This window comes from Rhinatrema bivittatum, chromosome 4 (genome assembly GCF_901001135.1).
Source record: "Rhinatrema bivittatum chromosome 4, aRhiBiv1.1, whole genome shotgun sequence".
Classification (NCBI taxonomy): domain Eukaryota; kingdom Metazoa; phylum Chordata; class Amphibia; order Gymnophiona; family Rhinatrematidae; genus Rhinatrema; species Rhinatrema bivittatum.
In genome coordinates, this window is record NC_042618.1 from 145,836,789 (window position 1) to 145,850,254 (window position 13,466).

General features: G+C 44.2%; 1 protein-coding gene across 3 annotated transcripts in view; it reads right to left on the minus strand.

Annotated features, from left to right (window-relative positions):
• EGLN3 (egl-9 family hypoxia inducible factor 3) overlaps nucleotides 1–10,831 on the minus strand; it is a 60,906-nt gene extending 50,075 nt beyond the window's left edge. For 2 of the 3 annotated variants that reach the window (XM_029598936.1, XM_029598935.1), the window contains exon 1: nucleotides 8,203–9,047. In XM_029598936.1, coding sequence (XP_029454796.1) covers nucleotides 8,203–8,559 — 357 coding nt within the window. In that variant the 5' untranslated portion in view covers nucleotides 8,560–9,047. Of the gene's footprint in view, nucleotides 1–8,202; nucleotides 9,048–10,098 lie in introns of those variants that run through there. The other variant, XM_029598934.1, reaches the window with a different exon arrangement.
• Nucleotides 10,832–13,466: the final 2,635 nt, after the last annotated feature.

Here is a 13,466-nt window from a genome sequence, read left to right on the forward strand (position 1 = left end):
CCTAGGAATTCCTTGACTTGTAATTTGATGCACTAAACCAAGGCTTTCTCAGCCCATCCTGGTAACCTCACAGCCAGTGGGGATTTCTAGATATCCTAAATGAATATGCACTAGACCAATCTGCATAAACTGGAGACTCCATACAGTACATACAAGCTGATTTCATTGTGGATATCCAGAAAACCCGTCTGGCTGTCAGGTCAATGGGACAGGCCTGCCCTGGGCACTAGATCTTCCAGCAGCCTTCAGACACCTGTCAGATTACCTGAAGGCAGGGCCGGTGCAAGGGGATTAGGTGCCCTAAGCACCTTCAGCCTTGTGCTCATCCCACCCCCCAGTCTCAGCCCCGATTCCTACCTCGTTCTCGGTTTTCTGGGCCACGAGCCGGTTGGGTGCTGCTTGTGGCCCGCCGATTGCAGCTCCACAATGCTCACGTCCCCTAATGGTCAGCGCCCCAGGCCAAGTTCGCCTACTGCTTTCGCCGGCCCTGCCTGAAGGGTTCTGGATGGCTCCGTGCGGCAGTACATGACCTCTACTATAAAAGCCCTGATGAAACCATAGTCTGTGCTTGTATCTATAAATTGAAGTGTTCTTCTAAGAAATAACCAATGTTGCTGGCTACAGAAGAAAATCAAGAAAAATACTGGATACCTGTAAATACACTGCAGTAGGACATGGAACAGAAAGTTACAGGAAAGGGGAAGAAGCAGAAGAAAAACAATATGCATGTTATCTACTTCCATACATCACAGCATGGGTGTAGCTTGCTTATTGCGGCGGTTACTACAATAAGCATGGGTGTAGCTTGCTTATTGCGGCGGTTACTACCCCTACTACCCCTAACTTATCAGCTAGATATTCACTTGGATGCAGCTCCATCACTGCTTTCTACATTAATGGTGGGGGTGGAAAGGAAATAGAACCAAGAGCTAAGAGAAACAGATAAGTATGAGAGAAAAAAGTGTGTGAAGCTTGCTGGGCAGACTGGATGGGCCATTTGGTCTTCTTCTGCCGTCATTTCTATGTTTCTATGACTGTTCTGTTTACTCAGCTCATTAGGTAGGAAACAAATATTTTGAATCATGAGCCAAGAAGTGATTTCTAGTAACGCATCTATCCACACACACCTTTCACTATGCCCATTCTCCACCCACTTCTCAATCAATAGCTTGACTGTCCCACTCCCCACCATTATTCACTGAACCAATACCCTTGCTCTTAGGATTAATGTCCAAACGTTGGCAAATATATACTCCTACCAATCCCTCTCAATACACATCTTCACTATGCCCACTCCCCAATACCCAGCATACAACCCCATACCCCCACAGAGCCCACTCCCCACCCACTATATTTCTCAGCATGCATCTCCACTCTGCCCAGCTCCCTGGTTCTTCAAGGACTTCCTCTAAATGTACATATCCTTGCCCATCCACTATCAATCCGCACTCCACTAATATTTAACATTTGGCGGCAGACACTCAGTCTGGCCACCTATCACTCAGAGCGAACCGGTATGTACACCATACCAAACCCAAGCCTGTCAAAACTTTAAAAGGCAGAAATACGTATGAACAGTCTTCTTGCAAAAATCTGAAAAAGAGAAATTCATTTTGAAAGAATTTTCCAGAGCACGAAATACATAGCTGAGAACTACAGACAGGCGAAGTTAAACTAATAATGCTGTAGAGTCGACGCATAAAATCCACGACAAAAGTGGCAGCCAAGGCTGAAGACATGACAGGAAAAATGTTATCTAGCATGATGGCAATTTGGGTTTACCATAATTTGTTATTTTTTTTCTAAGCTGTTTCTTGGATGATCGTTAAAGGTTGATCTAGAAAGCTTGACCCTTTAACATCTGCTGAACTCTCCCCAGGATTGATGGGTTTTTATTTTTTGTGTAAATTACATAGAAAGTTGATCAACACAATTACTGCTGTCTCATTTCGGGAAGAACCTTGAATGAGGTGATAGGGTTTCAGCTGACCTGCTTTCTTGGCTGACTCTCAAAACTCTTGGGTGCTCCTAAGAGGCAACTCAAACCTGCCCCCTCCACAGCAAGAGAGCATTTTTTTTTTTTTTAATTCTCACTTTTTCTGTTCTAGCATAAATCAATTTACCAAAAAAAAAAAAAAAGAACTTTAAAAACAAGAAAATTGAATGCTGATCTTACTTTGAAAAGGATTTCTTAAGATCTTATTGATTAAATTCAGTAAAATAAAGACTTTATTGATACATACTAATTTATTACAACCCTTGGTATTGGAAATTGATCACATGGCAAAAGCAATTAATAAAGAAATGCAAACGTAATTCAGACTACCCACCAGATTTAATATGGATTATTTCCTCAAGCCCTCTGTGCTTATGGGGAACAAGCTTAGTAAAAACAGGCCCTAATGATATCAGAATCACTTAATTATAACTGGGTCAAATGTCATCGATAGTCACTACAATTACTGCCAAGGCAGTAAAAGATATTTCTGTTTTCAAAAACGGTACAATAGAGGAAATTCCTCTTGTATTTTTGGGATATGGACACCGTGTCAGAGCAAAGAGACCCGTTTGTGAAATCCATCCTCATGTTGCCTCGCTGCACAACGAAACAAAGTTTAGTAATGAAAAGATTGCACAATGCTGTCACTAAGATGGAATGTTACAAAAGAAACCCACGGTAATTACTTCATCATAAATCAAGACTGCAGTCACGTAGCACGGGAGACACCCAGAAGAAAGTGTGCAGCCCTCCTCCCGCTGTAGACGAGAATCATATCCCTGAATCACCTTTGACAGAAGATACCAAAGGGAAGATGGGCGCGAGAATTGGGTTCCTGGCCACATTCACTACGGAATGGTACAACGCTGGGCAACAGTAACAGGGCTGACCTGGGAGCTCAGTGCCAGTGCCCGGTCCCGTGGGGGAACTTGGGTTCAGTTCTCAGGCCACGACTCGGTCCCGTGGCGAGGATGCCGCAGAGGCAGCACTCACAACCACTGGGCAGGAGGGAGCGTCAGCCATCGCTGGGCTAGAAACACTTAAGAGGCCAGACTTGGGGGGTCAACATTAGCCGAGTTCTGGAGAGGGGCATGATTTGTGGCAGCTGGCTGAAGACTGTTACCGCAAGAACTGGGCAGGTTACTGGGAGGGATACGGGGAAAACAGGGGGGGTGAGACCCAGGTAAGTTGCAATGAAGACTCGTGGTACGGTCACCCAATAAAGGCCAATTCCAACTGGGCAGGAAGCCCAAAAGGAGCAAGGGGAAATTGCCAGGCCAAAAACAAAAGAAAAAAACCCCCAAACTGGGGAATACATAACCACAGAACACAAACTCTGCTGCAGATGGAACAGTTGTCTGCTCAGACCTCACCAAAGGCACAGCATGCTTTTCTTCAAGTTTGGGGGGGGGGGGGGGAGAGAGAGGGAGAGGGAGAGGGAGAGGGAGAGAGAGAGAGAGAGAGAGAGAGAGAGAGAGAGAGAGAGAGAGAGAGAGAGACTTACTATAGTGCCTATGCCCTAGACAGGTATTTTAACCCCTATGGGAGGGCCACCTACTAACTCGGGGTGGGGATTAGGTATGAGCGTCGGGGGCCACTTTCGCATTCCACATGAGACCTACAGACAGAACAGTGGTCTCTAGTGCAGATTTGCTGGCCGTCGGAGTGAGGACACTCACTCCAAGAAGTGGTTTGGGCAACGTTCTCTCCACCTAGCTTGATGGACACTCTACCTGGGCAACAACAAGCTAGGTGGAGAGAATGTTGCCCAAACCACTTCTTGGAGTGAGCGTCCTCACTCCGACAGCCAGCAAATCTGCACTAGAGACCACTGTTCTGTCCGTAGGTCTCATGTGGAATGCGAAAGTGGCCCCCAACCCCCGACGCTCATACCTAATCCCCACCCCGAGTTAGTAGGTGGCCCTCCCATAGGGGTTAAAATACCTGTCTAGGGCATAGGCATTATAGTAAGGCATTCTCTCTCTCTCTCTCTCTCCCCCCCCCCCAAACAGGCTGTCCAGGACTATTGTGGCCCGCGATGATTGAAGTGCAAAAACTGGCAAATATTGTGCACTGCGATGAAACACCAAAAGAATCATCGCACACTGGGAAAACATCGCTGCACGTGATGTTTCCCCACTGCACGAAAGAAGCCTCATTTGCATTGGTAACACCCCCTAATGTGTTACCAATGTGATATTTGAAAATGAGGCCCAGAGTGTGTAGTTGGATTATAAATGACTAGCCTCTTTCGTCTTAGTTGAGCCTGGGACCTTTTATTGCTGTGGCCTGGCACTAGCCCTACAGTGTAAGCTATATGACACACTGTTGGGGGGGGGGGGGGGGGGAGTGTGGTTGGGTATGGTTGTATTAACTTTGTTACTTAGTATTGCTTGGTGCGGTTGACTGCTTAAGGAACAAGGTATTCAACTTGCTGATTTGTATTTTGATGTTATATTTGGAAAAGCAATAAAAATTGTTACACAAAAAAAAAAAACAATCTCTGCCAGGAGACATTTATTTAAAGAAGACACCTTCTTTTTTTTAAATAGGAAATGAGTTTTGATACTCTTAAAACGTGTTCGCCTGACCGTTTTTAATACCATGCAAATTTCTTTTTTAAACACTGTTTCATAAATCACCCATACAATAAGATTCCTTTCTGATTTTATTCTCTTGGGTGAATTCTCCAAGCATTATTCCTCTCTCAGCTTGGAGGCTTACGGTAAAAGCTGAGCGTTTAAACTGTGCGCTGAAATTCAGCACATAGTCTCCTAATGTATAAGCTAATTTTTTTAAACTCCTGAAGCAGTAAGCTAATGGCATGCTAATACATCAGAAGTTAAAAATGTGAACAAACAAGAAAACATACAGAAAAGAAAGGCTTATCACACAGTGTAACATGATTTATGTGGAGAAAACATGGTTTATATGTACTAATCATGTTTTCCACACACAAAATGGGGGTCATTTTCAAAGGAGTTACGCATGTAAATGTTACATACTATCGTAGCAATTTTCAAAAGCTATTTACTCGAGTAAAGTGCACTTACTTGAGTAAATCCTATGGACAATTCAATGGCATATATTGTAGCAATTTTGAAAAGCCCACTTACTTGAGTAAAGTGTATTTACTCGAGCAAAAACCAGTTTTGCTCGAGTAAATGCTTTTTAAAATCTACCCCAATATGTTTTATGTACACAGAAAAATGCTTTCTACATGTTTTCTGCACATAAAATCCCAACTACAGGTCTTGGCACCAGAACTCCAGCTTCCACCCATAGACTAACATTAGCTCTGGAAAATTTACTCCACCTCATATTAGGAGGTGAATTTCTAGTGCTAAGAAAACACTAGGCAAGCTAGTGTACCTCTTTGTATCGGAGGGAATAATTGCCTAATGGATGCACTAGCCCTGGCTCACTGGGCAGCTGTCTAGAGTGTCAAAATTCTGAGGGCGGGAAAATCCCACCAGTGTGAGGCACAGAACGGTGCTAGGCCAGAGCCCATACCACAAAAGAATGCAATGGGTAGGTCCTCTTCTTGTCTTCTTTCTTCTGCAAATGACGCATCCTCTGGGGTTGTGCCGGAGTAAATTAACTCTGGCGCATCCTCCTCAGCAGAGGGTGCCATTTTGCTCTATGGCACTATACGGCATTGCGCTCAAGCATAGGCTGCGGCTCCTGCTTTGGGCCTCAGGCCTAGGCCCAACCAGAAGTTTTAAAAGAACTTTTACTTTTTTCCTAAACCCTTATTAAAACCAGATATGCTATCTGTTATCATCACTTTCTCTAGCAACAAATTACACATTTTGTTAGCTGAGTGAAAAAAAATATTTTCTCCAATTTGTTTTAAACGTGCTACCTATTAGCTTCATGGTGTGTCCTCTAATCCTCGTATTATCTGAAAGGGAAAATAACCATTCCTAATTTACCAGGTCCACCCCATTCAAGATTTCAACATATTTCCTCTCAGATGTCTCATCTCCAGGCTGAAAGAAGAGCCATAACCTGTTCAGCCCTTCCTCGAAGGAGAGAAGTTCCATCCCCTTTATCATTTTGATCACTCTTCTCTGCACCTTTACTATTTCCACTATACCTTTGAGAAGGACTGACCAGAAATGCACACAATACTCAAGGTGAGGTAACACCATTGATCGATACTGAATGATATCCTCTGTTTTATTTTCCATTCCTTTCCTAATAGTGCCTAACGTTCTATTTGCTGTTCTAGCCACCACTGCACTTTAGGCAGAGGGTTTCAAAGTATTGTCCACAATGATTCTAAGATCCTTTTCCTGAGTAGTAATGCCCAATATGAAACAGCATCATATACCTACAGTTTGGATTATTCTTTCTTATAGGCACCGCTTTGCACTTGTCCACATTAAATTTTATCTGCCAATGCCCCAGCCTCACAATCAGCTCGTGATCCAACAACATTGAAAAACACTGCATAATTTGCGAATCTGATAACTTCGCTCAACACTCCTTTTCTCAGATCATTTGTAAATATATGATTTAAAAAACACCAGTCCCAGTACATATCCATGAGGCACGCCGCTATTTGTCCATCTACATTGACAGAAGTGATCATTCAGCCCTCCGCCCTGTTTACAACAGGATATTTCAGGCATGGATACCTCCCCAACACCCTGAGTTGAAAATTTATTTAGTTTTCCTGCTCTGACCTTGTCTTCCCTGAGCACCCGTTTACCCCTTGGTCATGTCTTCCAACCGACTCACAGGCTTCTTACTTCGAATATTCTTTTTAAAGTTTTTATGTTGAGTTTCTGCCTCCCTGGAAAACTTCTTTTCATACTCTCTTTTGACCTGCCTCATTAATGCTTTACATTTAACTTTCCAGTGCTTATGCTCTTTCCTATTTCCTTCATTTGGATCCGCCTTCCACTTTTTGAAAGATGTCCATTTGACTCACCATTTAACCATGCTGGCAGTCATTTGGTTTTTCTACCCTTTTTAATGCATGGAATTCATACATGATAGCAGATCTTTCAAATCATCATCCAGACTATTCCTTCTCTTATTTCTTCTGCATGTCTTATTCCTATGGGCTCCTTTCTTTTTGTCCAAATACAGTTTGAATATGTTTCCACCCTTTTTTTAAAAAGTTTTTGAAGAAAAATGTGTGTGCTTGTGGTAAAGGCCAGATTCTTAATATTTCCATAACTTCACTTTTCACCTATCGGTGCTGAAGTCATGCTTTTAAGTGTATCAGTGAGCCAGCCATTTGTATGGTTTTCACATGGATCACCACGGAGATCTACTTAACACTGGATCCACAATAGTAGGTGTGACTGAGTAGCAGGAGTCTTCAAAAAACTTCAAATCAATATTTCCTCAGAAATTAAACAAAAAAAGGAGGATTTGAATGACTGGTTACCTAACTTCTAAAAACTATTGAACCTGTTGCTTACAATGTGTGTTAAGAAAAGTGCTTGTTAGCAGTGCAGACTACTCCTCTGCCATTTAACTTTCAAATCTCAGCACTTACCTACAAGTTATCCAGCTTCCGCAAGATCTTCCAAATCAAAGTACACTTTGTGCTGGCACCACATTTACTTTCAGATGCCCAGATGGTGGGTAAATGGGAGACTTATTTTGATACAGGTCTGACTTACAAGTGCTCACCTCTCAAAAAACTAACTTTTCCAGTTTCCCATGTCCTCGGAGCCATTGTATTATTGACTACATGTGCATAATTTCCCCTATACTTAAACTATTTCTATATTACTAGACATGCCAGATAATTGTAAATAGCAACACCATATGCCTGGCAAAATCTAGTGTGAAAATCAACTGCATCTCCAGATTCAAGCAATAACCATTTTCAATGTATACAAAATTCCAGACATCCAAAATGACCACAGCTATGTGCAATAAACTGTGGTTCGTTCCTTCTTTTAGAAAAGAGAAAAGGTATGCTCTTAATAGCCTACCAAAAATAAGGCGTTAAAAGAAAACCAAGCAGTTAGCTGGCAATAGTAACTTTGAAAAGGACAGCAACAGGTAAGGAATTGCATTTGCATGAGGAAGGCAACAGTTACAGTATTTCTTACTTTTAGAAAGCCATCCCAGCTACTTGGTCGTTTTTCTTTTGACTAATTTTATAACGTATCTAGCATGCCCGATTGAAGTGTGAGCTGTGGCTAAAATACGCAATATCTCGTCCGCTGTCTTACCTTGGACCGTTCTTTGACATAATATTTGCCAAGTCTGTTCCCGCATAACAGCACCAGCTGGTCTATCAAGGACAGGAGAAAGCCGATGGCCTCGCATCCTTCCTCGGTGCCCGTGATCCAAGCGATTTTGTCGCCTCTGAGGTGACGTTTGGCGATGCCCCGGCACTGGCCGGCCAGCTGCCCGTCCTTCAGCGCCCCACAGGAGTGCATGCGTTTCACCTGCTCCAGCACGCAGTCCCCGACTACTTCCCCCAGAAAAGTGTCCACATAGCAAAACCCTCTATCATGCAGACGGGGAATAATATGCTCCAGAGCTAATTTTTCCAAATCTAATTTTGAGATATATCTAAGAGGCATGTTTAAAAACAATACTAGCCGGTGGCTTCCTGTGAAGATAAAATGTACTTCTGAAACTGTTTAGAAGCAGCAAGTTCTGTCTTCCGTGTTACAAGGACAGAACAGATTTTCCATTTTAAAACATTAAAAATACTGTTACAAAAAAAGTGAAGAAAACCGCGGAGACTTGCGATATAAAAAAAAAACCTAAAAATTACCAAACTGAGACTCCTACCAATAAATAGGCAGTCTCCCCGCAGAGTTCACACATCCATTAAAATTGCCCGCTATATCTCAAAAACTGCTTTATTATTACGATGAGATATACTATATTGAATTTGGTCACACGTCCCTTGAACGCATCTTTCTACTATTCACAGCTCCAGTAAGACTGACTAGGGATAACGCTACTCTACACCTTTGAATCCTCCGTTATCGGTTTTATTTACCCCCAAGCAGATGGCTCGCCCACCCCCGCCCTTCAGTAGCACACACGCTACGTGCAGAATGTGTTGTTTCTCTTCCAGGACAGGGGAGGGCAGAGGCCTCTTCTTGCTACGTCGTTCTCCGGCGCAGACCAATCGCTGAGGGAGGCGGGCGTGGCCTAGCGATCCTGACCCCGGGAATCTGTTAGAAGGCGCTCAGCTGCGCCGCACGTGTCCAACGAACGGCCCCGTCCACAGTTCTCGGAATCCAGGCAAGGCGTCGGGGATTGGGGGACAGGAGAGAGGCGTGGCCTCGTCGCTTAGTCACAGCGTCTATAGGGCGTGGCCTCCGCCATTGAGGAATTCTCCCTAAGCATGTAGACGGGCAACTATATAGGGACGAATATACTGTACTCCATAGCATTATAAACACAAAGGAGAAGAAAAGATCTACCACTCCCTCTCTCACGGGGTGGTGTCAGCAGCAATTGCTTTCTCATGTAGCATATTATACTTTGCCCAAAGCTGCTTCTATCGTCTGGCAGTACAGTTTAATACCAGAAAAAAAAAAACACAAAACAAAACAGCAAAATAAACATAAAAAAAGAATTGTTAAATCTACCTGGAATGTTTTAGGCCAACAAAAGGGTGTTAAAAAGTCTCTCAAATTACTTTATTATTATTTTCCATTAACTCGAAATTACTTTTGTAATTTACTGTCCGTTTTATATGGCAAACTAATTAAGGAAAGGGAGGAGCTTATATTGCTTTCACACAACTGCCTCCTCTTTTAAACCGTAATTACAGTTTAGTTTCCTGCTGCAGAAATTTGACATATCTTGTTCATATTACGCCCTTGCCTCAAATTAAACTTTTGTACCCAAATACTTCATATTTTTACTATCATATAGCACATATTAATCACTTTCTGAATATCTGTTCTTTTTCTTTATGCATACATATGCAATATTCATTGTATTTAAGATACTTCAAGATTTTCATACAGCAACCGCTGTATAAAAAGTGCAATTTCAATTTCACTTAGCGTGCATTAGCTTTTTGACAAACTAGACACCAATGTAAAATACAGAATTTAAAAAAAGTTACTCCCGAGGTTTATAGAACCTGTACTGACCTTATGCCTCCCTCTAATTTTGTAATGTCCAAGTTTTCCATCTGCATACATGATGAGTTTATCCATTTTGGACAGCAGGATTCCTATGTTTTCACATCCTTGCTCGTTGCCTTCTACCCAGAGTATTTTATCCCCGCGAATAGCCTGGTTGCTCCCCGATTTTTGATTTGCAAGTTCTCCATGCTGGAACCTGCCGCTCTGATACAGACCCAGGACCTCTTGCAAGATCTTCTCTCCGTATTTATGTCCTACGAAATTGTCCACTATACACAAGCCATATGAGTCCATGCAAGGCACAATGTATTGTAAAACCAATCTCTGGGAATTAATTCTTCTTTGCTCTTTATGGGACACATTCTTTTTAGAATTTAAAGTCAGCTCCCCAGATCTACCTGCGGATGCCCCTCCTGTGCATTTTGGGGTCTCGCCCTGTTGGTCTTTTCTTTCCTTGTAGCTCTCTGGAATATTTGGCCTTGTGAAGATGACTTTCCTGTTTTCTAATGAGTCACAATAGACTTCTTCTAGTACCTCGAGGTCCACTGTAGTTGCCATTTGCAGGTAGGGCATAAAACACCCCCTCCCCCTCTTTTGACGGGCTCACATGCCTGGGCGAGGGAAAAGCCACGCTCCACACCTCCCAGATAAGTAGCCGAAAGGCTGCTTTCGGTCGCGCGCGCGCGCGCTCCTAGCAGGGGGTTTCGGGGACGTGCACGTCTATCTCTCACCACCCCCTACGCCACCGCTGCTGCCCCCTCGGGGTGCGTCATCGAGGAGACAACGCGCGCGCGCAGAGCCCAGCATCTGGCCTGTCGATCTCGTGCTACTCTGCCTGTCTCAGGTCTCTCGAGACCCCTAGGACAAAGAATGCATTCCAGAGAAACGCCCCCATCATAATGACTTGTTTTAATAGAGGAGAATTTTTAGTCAAGCCTGTAAACTTGCTAGTTTACTCATGAGGGTGATTTTGTATTATTTTTCAATTTCAAACATGAAATTTCACCTTTAAGTGCTGTTATGCTTATTTCAGACAAATGCCTTGGCCAATTAAATTTTTACACGTATGTTCATTTTTAGGGTAATTTTTAGTTAGTAAATGAATGGTTGCACCTTAGGTGCACTATATGTCCAATTACTGCTGGGGGATTACCGCTGGGGAATACTGCAGAAGTTGGCAGAATACTGCCAACTTCTGCAGTATTCTGCATGCTCTCTCTATCAATATAATCTTTTTATTTATTTTATTTTATTTATTTTAATCTTATGAGTAATAATGATTTAACCCCTGCCACAACCTCTCCTGATATGCAGGGGACTGAAGGGGGAGTCATGGGCCAGAACTGGACCCGTGCTCCCACTTTCTTCCCATACAGGGGAGAAAGAATCAATCTTTTAAGGCCCTTAAGGGGTTTTTTTTTCAATCTGAGGCTCCTCTGTAACCAATGCAGTAAGGAACAAAACACATTGCACACTACAGTGGTTTTTGTTGAAATCCGGAAGTGGATCCTTGGGCCGACCCCTGCTGGGAAGTGGTCGGGAGGCAGACACGCACAGCCGTAGATGAACCTTCGCCTGGAAACCCGTGACACCCCCAGAGGAGCTGTGAACGCCCGGGTCGCTAGGACTTAGGTGGCTTCACCCTGGAAGTCCGAGGTCCCCCCAGGAGGAGCCCGTAGGGACCCGGACCGCTGGGACTTAGGCGAGGACTGGCGTAGAAGACCCGGACCGGAACTGGAACAGGCGTGAAGGCAGGAGAGAGAGACGCACCGTGAACAAGGCAGGCAGCTGGAGTCTGGAGCGAGAAAAACAATCCGTGGTCAAGGCAGGCAGCAGGAATCAGAAGCGAGGAAACAATCCGTGGTCAAGGCAGGCAGCAGGAATCAGAAGCGAGAAGACAATCCGGGATCAAGGCAGGCAACAGGAAACTGGAAACTGGAATGCTGAGACTGACAAGCAGAAACAGGGGCACCTGGAGCAGCAACTAATCCACCGAAGTGAACTCGTTGCAAGGCAAAGTAGGAAGGAGTGAAGGCGACTTAAATTCCCCGCCGGTGCTGACGTCAGAGAGGGGGCGGTTCAGCACATCCGGGTGCTGGACCGTCAAAAGCCGGCCCCTCGCGCGCGCGCGTTCCCCTTCGGGGGCGGAGCCATCTCCCGAGCTCGGCAGCGTCCTCCACGAGGGAGGATCACCGCCATGCGGCCAGGCCGGCCCTGGCTCCCGCGGCTTGCGGCAGACCCCCGGACCCAGCTGAGGAGGTAGGAGCCCGGTCGCTGACGCGGCGACCGCGGCGATAACAGTTTTTCAAATTAAAAAAAATGTTTTACTGGTATCTTGATTGCAGGAAGCAAAAATCACAGCAGGAACACTAGCTTTCGTACACAGTCCATATAGAAAAATAAAATCCAAAAATGAAATCAAGCATCTCTGTTAACATCAATGCTGCACATTACTTGCTGTAGGCACTCGGGCTTAGGGAAACCCTCTCTGGGCCCTTACCTTGAGATGCTGGTTTTCAGCTCACATTCGGGCCGATACAGTAAAAATGCGGGAGAGCGGGCTTTTGCCCGCTCTCCCAGCGCGCACACAGGCCACTCTCCTGTGCACGCGATTCTGTATTTAAATGAGGTCCGGCGGTAAAAGCAGGCAAAAGGAGGTGCTAGGGACACTAGCGCGTCCCTAGCACCTCCTTTTGGACCGGAGCGGCGGCTGTCAGCGGGTTTGACAGCCGACGCTCAATTTTGCCGGCGTCGGTTCTCGAGCCCACTGACAGCCACGGGCTCGGAAACTGGACGGCAAAATTGGCGACTTAATATCGCCATGATATTAAGTCGGAGGGTGCACAGAAAAGCAGTTTTTACTGCTTTTCTGTGCACTTTCCCGGTGCCCGAAGAAATTAGCGCCTACCTTTTACATTAAACGGGGGTAACCAATAACTTTGGAAAAAGGAAAAGAAAAAGCAGTTACAATTAATATGAGGAAACTAAACTGGGGCGAGAAGGCTAGAGTAGCTGAGAAGGGTAAAAGGAGAGGAAATGGTTACGGCAGAGAGGATTAGCAAATTAATTAACAAAGTAAGATAGTATGAAAAATAATTGTACAGTATTTACAGTTGGTAAGAACTAAATTTACAAAATGTACAGTGTGTTCAAAAAAATGAGGAAATTGTGGGGCAATTACTTGGGTGGATTCAAGGTGGGGGTGTATAGATTAGGGTAGGATGGTGGGGGTGTATCGTAATTTATTTATTTTAACACAATTATAATCCGTGCAATCCAACATTCTCAGTGGAGCACATAAAATCATACATAATGAACAAAACTGTATAAATACTAAACAACATAAAGCATAATATAACATTAACAATAAGATT